The following is an 18,541-nucleotide window of genomic DNA, read 5'->3' as shown; positions in this document are numbered from 1 at the left end:
TTTCACTCCCCAACTAACTTCATTGGTACCCTCTCTAACTCTCTTTACCTCTATCCAGAACATGTTCTTACATTCCCTCCACTTTACACTCAGATTCCTTCTAAATTCCTCATCCACTCTTTTCTTACTCTCTTTTACTAATTGTTTCACCTCTCTCTTCCTCTCTACATACAACCTTCTCTTCAGTCTCTTCTTCCATGCCGCTGTTTCTGGTTCAGTTATAAATTATATGATAGAATAATTTTGTATAAAAATGATTACCATACTGTGCTTTGTGTAATTAAATATGACTTTAGCATTCATTTAACCCCAAATATTGCTTGAAGTCTTCTGTTAAAAGATGAATTGAATTATCCTGAAATATTAACTTTGGTAATTGCACCAAAACACCAGTTACCATATCCAGCGGAAAAGTAGTTTGTGAAGCAAGACTTGCCCTAAATGCCCCTGTGTGACTGTGGCTCCATGGGAAAATTTTTTATCAGGTTCAGGATCTGTAACTAGCTACTCTTATACAAATTCTTACACCCCATTCCTATCTATCTATCTATCTATATACCTAGGCTGCTTCCCCCAAGGAAAGGGAGGTAGCCGAGACAGGACGACACACTCCCCATTTACTCATCCATTCAAACACATGCATTCGCATCTTAGCCCCAAAGGGGAAAATGGACAGATCCTCACTGCACCACACCCCACAAGGGTCAACTGCACAATGCAATCAGTGACATCCTCAGCAGGGCCCGACAGCAGAACTGGTTTACCCCTGCCACATCATAACAGACCCATCCCCTTACCCGCACCTGACCTGACTAGCTGATCAGACCAAATGCGGGAGAATATCCCCTCAGGGCTCCGTCGTCACTTACTCATTCACAATTTCTCTCCATTTATTTCTGTCATGCACAGCCACTCTTCCTTGCTCAACAGACATCCCTCTCGCATCCAGTGCTCTCTTCACACTGTCCATCCATCCTATTCGTGGTCTTCCTCTCAGCCTTACACCTCTCACATCAGATCTAGTAATCTTTTTCACAATCACTCATTATCCATTCTCTCCATATGCCCAAACCATCGCAACACCCTCTGCTCAACTCTACCAGCAATCTCCTGAACAACTCCAGTTCTCCTTCGCACTTCATCATTTCGCACTCGATCCATACGCGTCACTCCACACATACTCCTCAGACACCTCATCTCCATTACATTCAAACTTTTCCTCTCTGCTACACCCATATTCCATGTTTCAGCCCCATATAATGCAGTCGGTACCACAACACCCTCATACAGCCTTCTCTTTACATCCATTCTAAGCGAAAGACATCTAAACACTTTTTTCATTCCTCCCAGCACCTTTCCTACTTCATTTATTCTAAACTTCACTTCGGCATCTATTCTTCCATCCACAGCAACATGTGACCCTAGATATTTAAAAAACTCTACCCCATTCCTACCTAACCATAAACTAAGCTCTAATACTTTGTGGTATTCAGTAGATAGTAATACAAAAGGTAACATTATGTAATATGTACCACACTACAATTCTAAAACAGTAAGAGTTGTTGGATATATACCTGAGTAAAGGTGTGTGCTGGGCATATAGTCATGAGGAGGGTGGGTGGTTGTGTGAGATTTATTGGACCCCACTTGACTCAGTTTCCTTCAGGAAGCCGTCAGAATCAGTGGTAGACACTAGATATGTGTTTCCTGTGAGTCAGACTTAATGCTGCTCAGTCGAGCCCCACAGTTGAAGTGAGAATTTGCATGTAAGGGATACAAAAGATCTGTTTCCCATGAGTCAGACTTCATCCTGCGTGGTCGACATGAGAATTTGCCTGGAAAGGGAAAGTTTGGACATTTTATAGTTGTCAAGGAAAGAAAAAGTACGAAACTAGAACATGCACATTGCAAGAGTCCACAGCAGTAGTAGTAGTAGTAGTAGAAATAGTAGCAACCCCAGTCTCTCTGGCCAAGCAGACCCATCAACTGCAGGCAAGCAGTCACTACTGTGGGGCCATTCTCTGCGATTAATTGATGTTCCTTTGCTGTAGACAGTGCTTCATCACAACAGGGCCCAGGGAAAAGTGTGGATGTTTGGTTCCTGGATGATTGCCCCATTTGTGTCTCTCCACCCAGTTAATGGAGGCACCATAATAAACTCCACATCATCCCGTTATTTGGTTGCATGGTTACACTGTTGTTTCATGGGTTACAGCCAACAGTTAGGGTTTTCATTCATGTTGAGTCAGTCACCTTAGGAAGATGTAGGTACCACATCATTAATTTAGTGGATGATTTGAATGTGATTGAAAGAAGCATGAAAGACTGACCTAGAAATAATGGGCCTAGGTGTGAGATGAATTTAAAGATAAGTGGTTAACCAGGGATTTGGCCAGAAATCATGCAACTTGGAGAGCAGCCATGAGGTGCACTGCAACTATATGCAAGCACGGGAAATACTGATGATGATGATGATATATACTGGTATATATGTATATATACACATATATATACATATATATTACGCGATCCCCCTTGTACATGAGGACTTTTTTTTTTTTTTTTTTTTTTTTTTTTTTTTTACGCGAATTGAACTCCTTGTAAACGAGATGGGCAGCGAAGAGTGGCCCAAATCCGGGGTTTCCCCGAGTATGCGACATTGCCCCCCCAAGAAGCGATAACAGGTAAAGGTCTATCTATCTATCTATACATTGCCAGACGCCATAATCCCGTAAGGGGTGGCCATTTGACTTTGAGTTATTGGTTTTACGGGGAGGGACACTAACCCTCCACCAACCCACTTGTTGACACGGGGGGAGCACGTGTGGGTTGGTTATATGATTACCACCCAGCATTGTAAATGGTTTCTTGGCTTACAGGAAACCATTTGGCTTGTGACTCAATGTAAAGCCACCTGTAAGGGAAAGAAGAGCAATAAGAAGTGCCAGGAAAGATGGGAGATATAGGAAGAGAGGAGGGCAGGCACAGAAAACAAATGATAAAAGCTAAGGAAGAAGTAGGCAGCACTACATCAAGTGAGTGGATGATGGTCGTCACCACCTACCACCAATGATTTACCTAGTAAAGCCATGATCTTGTAGGTTTACTTTATCTTAGGTAATATGTCTTAGATAATATCCCTGTATAGTACAATACTTAGGTCTGAAAGGCATCTCAAGGGTTGCCCATGAAGGGGGGTGCCGCCCATATGTAATTTTTCCCATAAGTTTATGTATTCACAGTACGCAAATTCCTAATACTCGACGTCCTCTGCCGCCCATATAGGCCCATACTGGGGGGATGTACTGTATATATATATATTTTTTATTTTACAGAAGATGAACAGAGGAAGGAAAAAAAATTCCATGCACCATTTTACAGGTGTCCTCTATTTGTAATTAATCTATAACAGTTGGACTTGAATGGCTGTAGATTGAAGTTTGGGGGGAACTAATCTGAGGAAGCAGGTTCCAAAGGGAAGCAGTTCAGGAAATATACTGTATGAATTTTTGATAGCAATAAGTTCTGCAATGTGGCAGTGTGATGGTCAAGTCACACTGCACCTGTTTCATCAGCCCTCGGGACTAGTTCCTGACCATCCCCCTTTGTTGTACTTTTTCGGTGTTCCAGTAACACAGAGCGTAGGCCAGAATACTCTCCAATACAAGTTTCGCTTACTGTCAGCACCAGACTACAATCACACTCGTGATCACTAATCTCTGACCAGAGAGTTAGCCAAAGTCGTGGCCAGGCGTAGGCTATACAGTCAGACACACTCCACCGTCATCTCAGAAAGGTTTAGTGCTTCAATGAACAATTTTCTAAGCATCACTGAAGCACTTTTGTTTCACATATTATATTACTTTCTCAAGTAATATATGCATGGTAAGAAATAGACAAATTTGGTCATAGCTGTTATTTTTAGTAATAATGAGTGCGTGATATTTGAATTTCATACTCTGTTTTATTAATCTGTTTTTTATTTCACTGACCTATTTCTTGAGGCGAACCTTTAACCGAACTGTTGGTAGGTGATATCCATGATTGCCACAGCAGCCGACATTCACGCAACATATTCTAAGTAAGAATGCTTCATAATACTTATATCATTGACAGAACTTTACTATTACTACTACTTTGAACTGGATGTTTTTCTCTAGTGATAACAGGCCCCGTTGCCCGTAGATATAAATAAGCCTAGATTCCACATGACACTACTTTAGATGCGTCTGCGCGGCCACCATCTTGGAACGGTCGAGGCAGACGATGTCGTGTTCCTGATGATGATCAAAGTTGACCACTATTTACCTAGAAATGCAACAGCACTGTGCTGGTTTTGGGTGTAGAAAGCGTCGGAATATATCTGTGGTGACATCAATGGCATGAGCGGCTCAACTGTCTGGTTATGCAAACATCCCTCAGCTGCCTCTCTATCCTCCGAATGGAGGATGGTGGGTTGCAGAAGGGTTCACGTTTCAGGTGAACCAGGAACCACAACCATTACTACCACAACAACAGCCACCAACGTAACAGCCATCACCACCACCACCACAACAACAGCAACAACAACAACAACCACTACCACCAGCACCACATCCACCACCACAACCACCACCACCACAACAACAGCAACAACATCCACATCCACCATCATAACAACAATCACTACCACAACAACAATCACCACCACCACAACAACAACCACCATCACAAAAACAACCACCACCACCATCACCACGATCACCAGCACATCAACCACCACCATCACAACAATAACCACCACTGCAACAACAATCACCATCACTACAACCACCATCACCACAACAGCAACCACCATCACCACAACAGCAACCACCACAAAAACCACCACCACAACAAAAACCACCACCACAATAACCACCACCACAACAACAACAGTCACCACCACCACCACCACCACCAACACCATCACACCAACCACCACAACAATAACCACCACCAGAATGACAACCACAAAAACAACCTCCACCATCAGAACACCCACCATCACTACAACACCCACCACCACAACAGCCACCATCACAACCACAACAGCAACAACCACAACAACAATCACCACAATAATAGCCACCACCACAACAACAACCACCATCACAACAACCATCGCAGCAACCACCACCACAATAATAACCACAACATACAACAATAACCACCACCATAACAAGAACATCAACAACCAACACAACCACAACCACCACCACCACAAGAACAACCACCACCACCACAACAGCAACAACGACAACCACCACCACCACCACCACGAATGCAACAACCACCAACACAACAACCAACACAACCACAACCACCACCACCACCACCACCACAAGGACAACCACCACCACCACCACCACAAGACCAACCACCACCACCACCACCACAAGAACAACCACCACCACCGCCACCACAAGAACAACCACCACCACCACCACCACAAGAGCAACCACCATCACCACAAGAACAACTACCACCACCACCACAAGAACAACCACCACCACCACCACCACAAGAACAACCACCACCACCACCACCACAAGAACAACCACCACCACCACCACCACCACCACAACAACAATAGCAACAATGACAATAACTATAAAAAACATCACCACAACAACCACCACCTCAACAACACCAACAGCAGCAACAACTATAACCACATCACAACAACGACCACCACAACCACCACCACCACAACAACTACAACATCCACCACCACAACAGCAACAACCACAATCACCACCACAATAGCCACCATTATAACCACCATCACAACAACAACCATCACTAACACAACAACAACCACAGTTAACACAACAACCACCACCACCAACACAATAACAACCACCAGCACAACAACAATAAAAACCACCATCACCACCAACACAACAACAACAACAAAAACCACCACCACCACCACCACCACCACCACAGCAACAACCACCACTACCACAACAATAACCATCATCACGACCATCACCACCTCCACCACAAGAACATTCATTTTCACAGTCTGAATTCACTCTAAAAAAAAAGCCCTATTATTACATGCTTGACCGCTCCAACATGGCGGCTGCAAAGACGCATTGCAGCTATACTGAAGAATGGGCGATGCAGCATCTAGTCTTATTTATATCTATGCCATTGTCATCCAGTGGGAATGGTTCCCCTATTCCTGTGCGACCTCTAAGCTGCATGTCCCCTCTGGTCAGAATGTGTGCCAGTTGATGCCGCTAATTCATAAATAATTATTACGGTACATATGATGCCAATACCCACGTATAGTGGCACATGATTTTTTTTACTTCTTGGAAACTGCTAAATTGCAGACTGATTGAAGAAATGTTGGCCCCTGTCAATAAACACAGATTATTTTATTATGGAGGAGGAACCATAAGAATATGGTAATATCAATGATATGAGGAGTAGTACGCTTCAGATCACCTGGTTACAGTTCTTTGACCCGCCCACTAGTGCAGAGGCTGTATTCGAATGCGTGGCTCGTGTGTAGTCATAACACTGCCCGCCATGCGTCCCTGGTCAGAGATTAGTAACCATGAGTGTACATTACACACTACACTTCCTGTTCAGACTCAGCTGTCTGAGACAACTGATAGCTGACCCTTTTCTGTATCCTCCTATTTTCTCTATACTCATTTCAAAGCCAAAGGCGGCTGTTGTGTATATGTACGCAACGTCTTGCTTTCATGTTCCTGAACTTGATTCTTTTGAATTTTCTACTCTTTGGCTGTGGCATTCCTGTCATTCTCTGACTAAATATATCTGCTGTTTATTTATCCCCTAATTCTACTGACTATGAAAAGTTCTTTGACTGTCTTACTTCTATGATCGAACACATCCCATCTGTTTCTACCTTCTCTGAAATCTCCATTCTAGGAGATATCAATGTTCACCACCACCTTTGACTCTCCTCTCCTTTCACTGATCCACCTGGTGAACAAGACTACATCTTCTCTGTCCTTAATGAAACAGTGCAGCTTGTTCAGCACCCTACCCTTATCCCTGACCACCTTGGAGAGAGTTCCAACGTACTTGACCTCTTACTTGCAACTAATCCTTTTGCTTATGCTGTTTATCATTCCTCTCCATTAGGCTCCTCCGATTACAACCTCATTACCTTAACCTGTCCTATCACCCCAATACGACTTGTGGACCCTCCAAAGAATCATGGGGTTGTGGCACTTTGGACCTGCTGATTGGGAGGCCCTCAGACAGTACTTTTTTGTTTTCCCTGGAATGATTATTGCTTCCATGGCCAAGAGCCATCTGAGCGTGCCTTGCGCACTACAGAGGTTATTCTCTCAGGCATGGAAGCATACATTCCTTTCTCATATCCTTTGACTAATGCAAAAAAACCATGGTTTAATCATGCTTGTTGTAATGTTGTCCACAACAAAGAGAGGACCTACAAAGGGTACTGGAGCCAACCCACCCCTGAATCACATCTTTTTTATGTTTCTGCCAGGAATCATGCTAAGGCTGTTCTTCGCCCTGCTAAAAATAATTTCATCTGTACTAAATGCTCACAACTCTCAGACTCAAATTTTTCCCGTTCCTTCTGGCACCTTGCCAAAAACCTTTCTGACAACTTTACCTCATCATCTTTCCCTCCTCTTTTCCACTATGTTGGCTCTGTTGCTATTCTACTTATAAAGCAGATCTCATTGCTCAGGCTTTCTCCACCATTTCCACCTTAGATGCGTCCGGTGCTGTTCCTCCATCACTTCCCCCCTCTGACTTCTTCATGGCTGACATTAAAATTTCTTCATCTGATGTATTTTCTGCCATCATTGGCCTCCATACTAACAAGGCATATGGGCCTGATGGGATCCCTGGTGTTGTCCGCAGGAACTGTGCTTCTGTGCTTACACCCTGCCTAGGTAAACTCTTTTGCCTTTGTCTGTCAGCTTGTGCCTTTCCTTCTTGCTGGAAGTTTGCTCTCATTCAGCCTGTCCCAAAGAAGGGTGCCCATTCCTACTCCATTATCGCCCTGTTGTTTTAACATCCTGTGTCTCAAAAGGTTTTGAGTATGTTCTTAACAGAAAAAATTTAAAACATCTTTCCTGTCACAACCTTCTTTCTGATCGTCAGTATGGGTTCTGTCAGGGACGCTCCACTGGCGATCTTCTCACCTACCTTTTAGACTCCTGGTCATCCTCCTTTCGGGACTTTGGCAAAAGCTTTGTCATTGCACTTGAATCTCAAAGGCTTTCGATCGAGTCTGGCATAAATCTTTAATTTCCAAACTGCTTATGGTTTTTATACATCTATATGTGCCTTCATCTATACCTTCCTTTCTGGTCGTTCTATAGCTGCTTTTGTAGACGGCCACCGTTCTTCTCCAAAATCCATCAACACTGGTGTTCCTCAGGGCTCTGTCCTATCACCAACTCTCTTCCCTTTCTTCATCAGTAACCTTCCAAGCTGTACATTTAACCCAAGCTACTCATACACTGATGAGTCCACCCTTTACCTTTCCATTCGGTTCCTGCAAGGTCCATCGTAGCAGTTACTTCAATAAAAAGGGATGAGGCTATGGCACACCTAATGTCTGACCTGGTTTGTATATCTGACTGGGGTAATCTTGTTGTTTATAATGCATCAAAGACGAAGTTCCTACACTTATCAACCTGACAGAATCTTCCACAGGAGTACCCACAAATATTTGATAATATCCAGCTGAATCCTGCATCATCCTGAAACATACTTGGGGTTTCATTCTCTCGGGATGTATCTTGAAAAGATCATATTACGTCTCATGTAAAATCAGCTTCCAATATGTTAGGTGTGCTAAGCCGACTCTGTACCATCTTTACCTTTGCACAGTTGTTGACATTATGCACAGGTTTTATTTGCCCATGTAGCGTACAACTCTAACGTGTGGGGAGGCTCCCCACATACAGCTCTTCTCAACAAGGTGGATTCAAAAGCTTTTCGTATCATTAACTCTCCTCCTCATACTGGCTTCCTTCAACCTGTCTCTTCGCCACAGTGTTGCATCTTTATCTCTTTTCTATCGCTACTTCAATGGTAATTGCTCCCCCGAACTATCTGGTTGCATCCCTCCACCTGTACAATGGGCACGTAGCACCTGTGTAGCAAAAACACTCATCCCTTTTCTGTCCAACTCTCTAATGCAAGAGTTAACCATTACTCCCAGTCCTTCATTTATGCAACAGGTCAACTCTGGAACTGTCTCCCTCTGTCTGTATTTTCTACTTCCTATGATTTCCAGTCTTTCAGTGTGTCTAGGCATCTTGAAATGAACGGATCTTGAATTTGGCTGTCTGTTGTCCTTGCATTTGGTTCCTTCATCCATGGGGGGGGGGGGAAGACGACGAAGAAGAAAAATAAGCCCATGCTGCATGGGGGAAGAGGTAGAGAGGCAGCACAATGGATGCATATTTTGCCATAAAAATATCAGTAAAATAATGCAAGGGTGACGAACTTGTTTCCTTCACTATGAAATCTGCACTTAACTACACTCTAAATAAAGTTGCCATTATCTCTCTCATGACTTTGAGTAATAAAACAGCAGTAAAACAAATTTATCATCTACCTTAGTTTCCATTCGTCACCCATCTGATTGCCATCCTTGATATTATACATAATGTAAATGTTGCTTGACAGTTTTTATCATTTAACATTGTCCAGGAAGGTCTTTACAAGTGCTGCTGGTCTTTTATCTGAATTTTTTTTGCATCTGTTATGGTCTGATTTGGGTGCAGGGTAGCTTAGAATCTTATTCCTGGCACAGTTGTCTGAACACATGGCTCGTGATGGGTTTTGATGACTTTGACCCTTCTCAGATTGATCGGTATGTGTTGTGTTTAGCACTTGGCATACTGATGATATCCCAAAACTTGATTTAATTTGTGCCACTTTCAGGAGAAGGATGATTGCCATGATGTCTGATCAGTGTTGCATGCTCTTTAACCATTGTCCTTGGCTTCTCTGTATTATAGCACTCCCCAGTCAACTCCTTTGGCTAACATATGTAATTTATTTGAGAAAATACTTTTTCAAGTTCATGTGGAGGTGAGTGGAGTTGCAATGGAGTATGACACTTGTCTGTGGATGGAATGATTTGGTAGGTCCCTGTGAAATTTCCAATATCCTCTTATTTATTGTAGTCTCCCATCATCTCCATATGAACCAGAAAGAGTGTTTCCCAGTGCCAATTTCTGTATTACAGTATAGGTAGTCATTTAATGTATCTTATTTTGACCATGCCATGATGTAAATCTGAAGAGCTAAAAAGAGTGACTTTGTGCATCTGTTTCCATTTTCTAGACACAGTCAGGTATCTTTTTCATCATATCTTGATTTAATGGATATATAAATGTATAGGTTGACTCACAGCATATATATTATAAGGCTGGATTTTCAGGGTTTTACATCCAGGGAGCTTTAAATGAATTTTACTAGAAACAACGTTGTAGATATTGTACTTACTGCAAAGTTTTGAGAACTTTGGCTACCTTCAGTGGGGATGTTCTACAATATGATACAGTTCATGAAAATATTTTCATACTGCTTGATCAATTGAGGTGGTAAGCCAGAGCTTTACAGCCAGTTTGGAATGCAGTTTTGCAGCTTTCAGTTCTACTCTAGTGGTAGTGCTAGTTTAACAAGTGATGAGGGATACAACACAGACTGAAACAGTAATATTTCTTTTCTTTATGTGTAGATGCTTGCCACAGTAGATCAGAGAATTTTGCTGTGCATAATCAAGCTCAGTCTGAAACAACTACAGCCAGGGGTTGGCATGAGTAGTAGCCATACATAATTACCAATACCTTTTTTTTTATTATTATTATTATTTTTTTTTTATGTTGCACAGAAACATACAGAACCTGCTGTGCCTGTTGTTTGTGATGGATATTCATATGTATTTGGTATTGTTGAAGCTTTGTAGTTTATTAAGCAGCAGTCAGACATAATCTGGTATTGGGTCTATTTGATAAGTACATTTGATTAAATTTCAATAAAGGATATGTGTAGGTGAAGAAGAGTGGCAATGTTTCAGGAGGTTGCTTGTGATAGAGAAGCAGGTGTAGCTAAACCTGGGCCGACTCTCCAACCATCGCTGCAGGAGGGAGTATGTCCTTTACTCAATAAAAGTGCTACATTTTTGCCAGCCCCTGACACTGTGCATTTATTAATGACCATTATTTTTGCTGCATACTCTATGCAATTCCAGTTTACAAGTGCTCAGTGCATTTATATTTTACTTTTTATTTGTCAGTTATTTGTACATTTTTCCTGTTGGCGATTGGTTATGCAAAATATGGAATACTTTCTTTCGTTTTATATTTGCACACAGTTTTTATCAAATCTGGTTTTGAGCTTTTTAAATATAAGTATATTCTGAAGGAGTGTTGCAACTAATATTTAGTTAATTTTTTTTATATGCACCCTTAATAGATATCCATGTATTATACTTTTTGAAGCACTTTTTTACAATATTTTCCATATATTGTACTTGATGAAGTGTTTGTATATGTTATGTAAATATATTCCCAAGATTATTTATTACTCAGTAAGAGAGGAATATAGTAGAGAAGAAGTCATATTCAAGTGACTTATTAATTGATAGTGCTCTACAGTAATTAATTACAGATAACAAAATATCCAGTTTAGTCATCTAGTAGGAAAAAAAAAATGTAAGTAGTTGTGATTACAATATGATGTACTTGGGAGAGGCCAGCTTAATGAGTATAATGTGGAAATCATGAGTGATAACTATTTTTTCTTTTAACAGTGATTTGACTTGTACAGTACTGCAATGCATTGCACAGTATTGGTTTAAAGTGTGCTTATGTACTGTGATATATCTTCATTGCTTATCCTGATTCCAGACCTTGTTCAGATTTTCTTTAGTATGGTTTTGTTTGTTGTATCCCTGTTTGTTATGATTAAGCTCACTAACCTTAAAATCAACAAAATGACGAGAGTAGGGTTTGATCTTGCAGCTCCAGAAACGATTGAGGACTAACCTAGAGGTAGCGTGAGACAGCCAGTTTTGACTTGCATCCTACCTGCAGGAAGCTTGCACTTCTTTCACATTTTTAAAATTTGGTATTTCTAACCCATCATCAAAGCATGCATATTGAAGAACTTCAATGTAGTAAGTTCTAGAGGTGCAGGCTTTCATTTTACTTTAGTGTAGTCACTCCCTTACCCCACCAAAGCTAATCCCCTTCACTCAGCAAGTTGTTGCCAGATATAGATTGTCATTAAGTGTACTTTATTGAATACAGTACTGCATAGTACCCATTATCTTTGTTAGTCTCTACATTTTTTTAACACTGTAGTGCTGTACAGACAAAGAGAGAGTGAAATTAATGATATTAGTTTATGCAGACTTACAGCCCAGTTTTCCCTGTGATACTGTATTTTGGAGATATTTCCTGGTGAAAGCTTTGTTTGCTCCCAGAAGTAACAGACATTAGTCCTTACACAGCAAGCAGTTTCTCCGTGATGAAAAAAATAATCCAGCAGTAGCTGCTATGCATTACCGAAGTGCAACATCAACATTTCAAGGTTTAATAAGTAAGAGTTTTAATCAGTAAATCACAGATGGAAAAATACCACATGATAGTCCCAGAGTAACATAGATTCTAAATGAAAACTAAAGTACCATATATCGTGGCCTGTACCATGCACCTTTATTTCTCCAAAATATTTCCCCTAAAATCACCTTGTGTGTTATGCACCAATATTAGACAATGGTAGACATTAATAGTTGGTGAGTGGTGGTCCAATTTCATCTCTGGCTTAACCCTTGAGTGGCTGTGTTTCTCCAAAACTGGTAATAAGGAAGCTCTTAACTTTTAAATACTATTTTTTTTATATATCATCTGTTGGCACATTTTTTTGCACTGTACAATTGGCACTTAAGCAGTTTATATTGACAATCTCTATTCCCATCTGACTATAGTCAGATGCCATAATCCTGTATGGGGGGGCTATTTGTCTTCTGAGTTAATTGTTTTATGGGGAAGAACACTGACCCTCCATCAACCCACTTGTTGTCTCTTAGGGAACACACATGGGTTGGTTATATGGTTATTGGCATTGTAAATGGTTTCCTGGCTTACAGGAAACCATTAGTCTTGTCACTCAATGTAAAACCACCTGAAAAGGAAAGAAGAGTAATAAAAAGTGACAGGAAAAATGGGAGGAATACGAAGAGAGGAGGGCAGACACAGTAAAACAATGATGCAGTTAAAGGAAGAAGTAGGCAGCACTGCATCAAGCGAGTAGATGATACTCTTAGATGTTAGAGCTTTAGTTTCATAGTGCTGTTAATAACAGCAGTCATTTGTGGTACTGTGTTTTGTTGTTCACTGCATCACATACCAAACAACTGTTGAAGTTACACATTCATATTTTTAGGTGCATTAAAATAGCATTTAGGGAAAGATATCTATCTGTCTATTTATCTATTGCCAGATGCCTTAATCCCTTATACGGGGTGGCCACAAACAAATCGCCTCCACGTCACCCTGTCCCCCGCCATTTCACTGCCATGCTCCCAATTCACATCCCTCCATCTCATCCTTGGCCTTCCCCTCCCTCTCTCCCCCTCCACCTCATTCTCATACACTCTCCTCATCAGTCTCTCACTCTCCATCCTCTCCACATGGCCAAACCACCTCAGTGTGTTTCTCCTAACGTTTCCTATCACATCCACATCCACACCACGATGCTCCTTCACATCCTCATTTGTCAGTCTGTCTCTCCATGTGACTCCACAGGCTCCTCTCAGATAACTCATTTCCACTGCTCACACTCTTGACTTGTGTCCCTCCAACGGCGTCCAAGCTTCACTTCCATACGTCAGAGTTGGTATCACAATACTGTCATGTAATAACTTTTTCACTTCCATGCTCACTTCCCTGTTTCTTATCACTGCCATCAAGGAACCAGCAGCCTTTCGTCCTTGTTGTATTCTTTCAAGCACTTCACCCTCCAAACTTCCATCCTGACTCATCACGCTACCCAAGTACTTAAATGTACTCACATTTTCCATTTCCTCATCATCCAGCTTCACTGTACATTCACTGACTTCACCTCTCTTGAAGACCATAATTTTACTCTTTCCTACATTCACCTTTAGATTCTGTTTCTTAAGTGGGCCATACACGCACAGGCGAGCCCGTCCGGTGGCCTGAAGAGGCCGGCCTCAGTGAACAATGCATCGCCCATACACGATTCAGTCGGCCTCACGTCTCCAGCTCAGTTGCAAGCAAAACGCCGTGGTGTGAGGGTGGTCATGGACGCTCCGCTGCCCGCAAATGACCTGGAGCTGTATGATATTGGGGCTGTTGCTGCTGGCTGTATTGCAAATAATAGAAAGAGGAGGAAAAAATGGAACAAATGGGCAAAAGATTGGGTTATTAGGAGTAAATTGTCCCATCTGACTCTGTTGAAAGGACTGCTGTTCGAGAAAAATGACTGGTTTAATTACTTGAGGATGGACGAGGATTCCAACCTGCAGCTGTTGTCACTAGTTTCCCCAATAATATAGAAGGATACTTGTATGAGGAGTGCTGTTTCACTGCATGAAAGACTGACAGCCACACTGAGGTTTATTGCCACAGATTGCTCGTATGAGGATTCAAAATTCTCCTGCACAACTGACACAAGACTGAAGCCTGACGGCCTGCGGTACCCCACACATGCTTAGTTTACCTAAACCTGACCGGAGCCTGAGCACGAAAATCTATCCGCGACAGATCCCAGGACGACTGTTGAGGCTGTCTGCGCAGGTGCCTGTTCCCTACCCACACACGCCCAGGTTTGCCTGAACGGGCCGGCCTCTTCAGGCCATCTGACTGGCTTGCCTGTGCGTGTATGGCCTGCTTTACACACACTCCCAAACTCATCCACCAAGCCTTGCAGCTTCCCTTTGTCTTCATTTAACAACACAGTATCATCTGCAAACAACAGTACAGGGGGTTCCCAAACACTGCCCTCTCTCATTAGGGCCACTCTAACATCCACTCTTTTATAACCCCATCCATATACAGATTGAACAACCACTGAGACATGACACATCCCTGTTTCAGCCCAGCCTTTAAATAGAAGAACTCACTCAGTTCACTATCCACATGCACTGCAGCCTTAGCACCCTCATACATACTCTTCACAGCATTCAGTTACTTTCCATCTACTCCATATATTCTTAATACCAGTATTTATTTTGCTCCCCTTAAAATTATGAGTGCATTAAAAAAATACGCACATGCATAAAAGCAAGGCAAAGGAAAATAATAGTGAATCCAGATATAGGGCTTGGGAACTGCATTCTAGCATGTACTGAATATAGTACAGAATATACTCTGTGCATTGTAAATGTTCATAAAAATGAAAAGAAAATATTTTGATCAACCCAAATTATAAAATCCAAATGAGAACAAAAACAGATATTCATCACTGCTGCTATCCTCATAATCCTCAGTACTGCCCTCAAACCTAATGGAGAATTGATTACCAGAAGTCACAGCTATTTTGCTCGTTTTTATCACCTACAGTATATCATTATTAAGATTCAGTTTGGGTCACTTTCAGTCTTAGCTGGAGTAAAGTGATTGGAAAAAGAAAGTTTACACAGCTGATGATAGTAGCACAGCTTCTTACCAGTGTTTGGTAGATAATTCATTGGTTATTGTAAAAAGTCATTGCTATTTTACCAGTGTTGCCACCTACAGGATTTTTTCATTAAGATATAGTCTCATTGTCTTAGATGGAGCTCAGTCACGTGAAAAGGAAAAGGTTCACATAGCTCTTAATAGTAATATTACCAACACCTGTACTTTTTGTCAGTGTTTGGTAGGTGATGTGAGGGTCTTCACAGCAAGTCATGGCTACAGCATTGTAATATATATATATTTTTTTCCCCATTGTCTGAGCCTTTTTCTCTCAGATATCAGATTTTTCTCAGATGTATGGGAAACTGTGCTTTTAAAGTGTGATAAAATAATTCAGAAGATATTTAATGCCAAAACTTTGTTTATACGTATTGGTTATTCATGCCCATGGAAGACATCATCTGCCTTCCCATTCTAAAGTACAGTACATATTTTTATTTTTCAAAATATCCTCTACAGAACTAGAGTACATGTTGCATGCTGGGAAATACAGGAAATCAAAGTTTCTCTATACCCCTCGGAAATATAGTAGTAGGCAGATGAACTTCTGGAGCACCCGTCAAGGTTCAGAAACCTGTTTAGCCTGAGGATCTCCTTTTTATTTTATTGCTGCATTTAACAGACTGCTTATTCAGCATGGAACAGACCCTTCATGATGAAGGGATTAATGGGGACTTTTAAAACCCTTCACTATGAGAGAGTGTTCCCTATGCCGCATAAAATTATCTGGCGGTAAGCTTCCTGGCAATCCAGTCATAGTATTTTCACATTCCTACTATAATTAAGTTATCCTTAGCTGAGAAATACAATTCTTCCATATGTCACATGCTGGAACTGAGAGGTTGAGAGGACATTTTTTCTTTAACCCTTAAACCGCGGGCTTGTTTTGCTTTGACTTGTGGCTCCCACGGGCATATTCGCGTTCCGACAGACTCTCTAAAAATATTTGCCAAAAATCAGTTATTAGTCCTAGAATATTAAAATCACATATACTTATGGCACATACCTTCAGCTTTCTCCTTGGGTGTTTGTTGAGCCTTCGTCGAGTACCGTAGGACTTGTGGAGACCTCTGAAGTTGGGTAACAAAGTCTCCACTTTACACTTCCTGACAACTCGTAATATGATTACCACAGCCTGATATTATTACTAGAAACACTAATCTATGATTCTTAAATAGTTTGGAATCCATACTCCCCCCAAAAAACACTGTGAAAGCAATGAAAATTACGAGGGCGTATGACTATCCCACTTCCGATCGTTCGCCGCTAGTGTTGTCTGTTATTCACAAAAACACTCACAGTTTATATTTCTGTTTCTGTATAACACTTATATATATCTACAGTCTTTATCCATAAGTTTCCTTCAGTAATAGTAGTTTATTGTCACTGTAGGCATTCAATTTCTTTTAGTAAAATACGTAGCATTCACTTTCTCGTCCTGTATACTAGCATTGAGAGTGAATGTCACTTTCACCTTCACTCTCATAACTCATAGTATTCATACATGCTAGAGTGAAACTTTCACTTTCATTACTCCTAGTATATATACTCGTATTCATATAATACCTCTCATTTACATTTCTATTTACATTCTCTATTTTATTTACATCATTTACATTTCTATTTTATTTACACTGTGTTATGCACTGTCACTTGAAGTAACTTATAAAACTATTTTCCACTGTTCACTTATATTTACATTCATTGCTTTCTTGCTGTTTACACATTATTTACACTTTATTTACAGTTCCACTTGCACTGTTTTACTCAATAAAAAGATCATAGTCACTCTTTATCAATTGTCAGCCCTTTACCTCTTTCCACACGAGGTTTAGTAGGGGGTAAAGATCACAGGGCCCTTTGCATGGGGCTATAAAGCGGCGGAAGTTAGCAGGAGCAAATCAGACATACTCCCACTTTCAAAGACGACAGTGAACTGATAATGGTGGCCTCCTGCCGCCTGGCTAGGGTAGGTGCAATACTACCAACTTCAGCCTTGTGAGACCTGCTAATATATAGCAGTGAAATGATTGGCAGGAAACCAAGACAATACATAATAAATTAGGTAGTTCCAGGCGAATGTAAATATCACTTAGGCTTCTCCCTTCCCTCCTTGTATATATATTTATTACGAAAATAGATTATACGGCATATTTCAAGGGGAAATAAACAGTGAAAATTAGCGAACGAGTGCACGTGAGGTGTTGTCAGGTTATAATTAGCCAATTCCAGGTGTATGGCACTATCACTTACCTTATTTCTTTTTTGTATATATTATTTGGTATAAGAATAGGGCATAGGGCTTATTTCAATGGATGAAATCAGTGGAAAATTCCAGGGAAGATTTACTTAGCATAGAATACAGTGTGGTGGTCTGCAATAATTAGAGAGTTCCAGGTGAATGTAAATATCACTTAGGCTTCTCCCTTCCTTTCTTATATATATTTTTATTACGAGAATAGATTATATTGCATATTTAAAGGGGAAATAAACAGCGAAAATTAGCGAACGAGTGCACGTGAGGTGTTGTCAGGTGATAATTAGCCAATTCTAGGTGTATGGCACTCTCACTTACCTTATTTCTTTCTTGTATATATTATTTGGTATAAGAATAGGGGATAGGGCTTATTTCAATGGATGAAATCAGTGAAAAATTCCAGGGAAGATTTACTTAGCATAGCACGGCCGGGGAGGCGAGAGGATAGGGTAATGGAGGGGAGTCAAGAACGGGGAGAAATGGCTAAATTGTCAACAATGGATGGGAGTACAGATGAGATTAGGAGTGCTGACTAGTGTTGGACATTGACAGTACTGATAGATGATAC

At 41.1% G+C, this 18,541-nt stretch overlaps 1 protein-coding gene across 5 annotated transcripts in view; it reads left to right on the top strand.

Annotated features, from left to right (window-relative positions):
• Khc-73 (Kinesin heavy chain 73) overlaps positions 1–18,541 on the top strand; it is a 1,251,394-nt gene that overhangs the window by 890,748 nt on the left and 342,105 nt on the right. For 3 of the 5 annotated variants that reach the window (XM_080267623.1, XM_080267620.1, XM_080267619.1), the window contains exon 28: positions 12,018–12,062. The exons of the other annotated variants lie outside the window; for them this stretch is intronic. In XM_080267623.1, the coding sequence (XP_080123749.1) occupies positions 12,018–12,062 (45 nt within the window). The remainder of the gene's footprint in view (positions 1–12,017; positions 12,063–18,541) is intronic. 5 annotated transcript variants of the gene reach the window in all.

The sequence above is a fragment of the Coenobita brevimanus genome, chromosome 24 (assembly GCF_032717465.1).
Source record: "Coenobita brevimanus isolate Jiangsu-jjx chromosome 24, ASM3271746v2, whole genome shotgun sequence".
NCBI lineage: Eukaryota > Metazoa > Arthropoda > Malacostraca > Decapoda > Coenobitidae > Coenobita > Coenobita brevimanus.
This window is presented reverse-complemented; position numbering and strand designations above follow the sequence as displayed.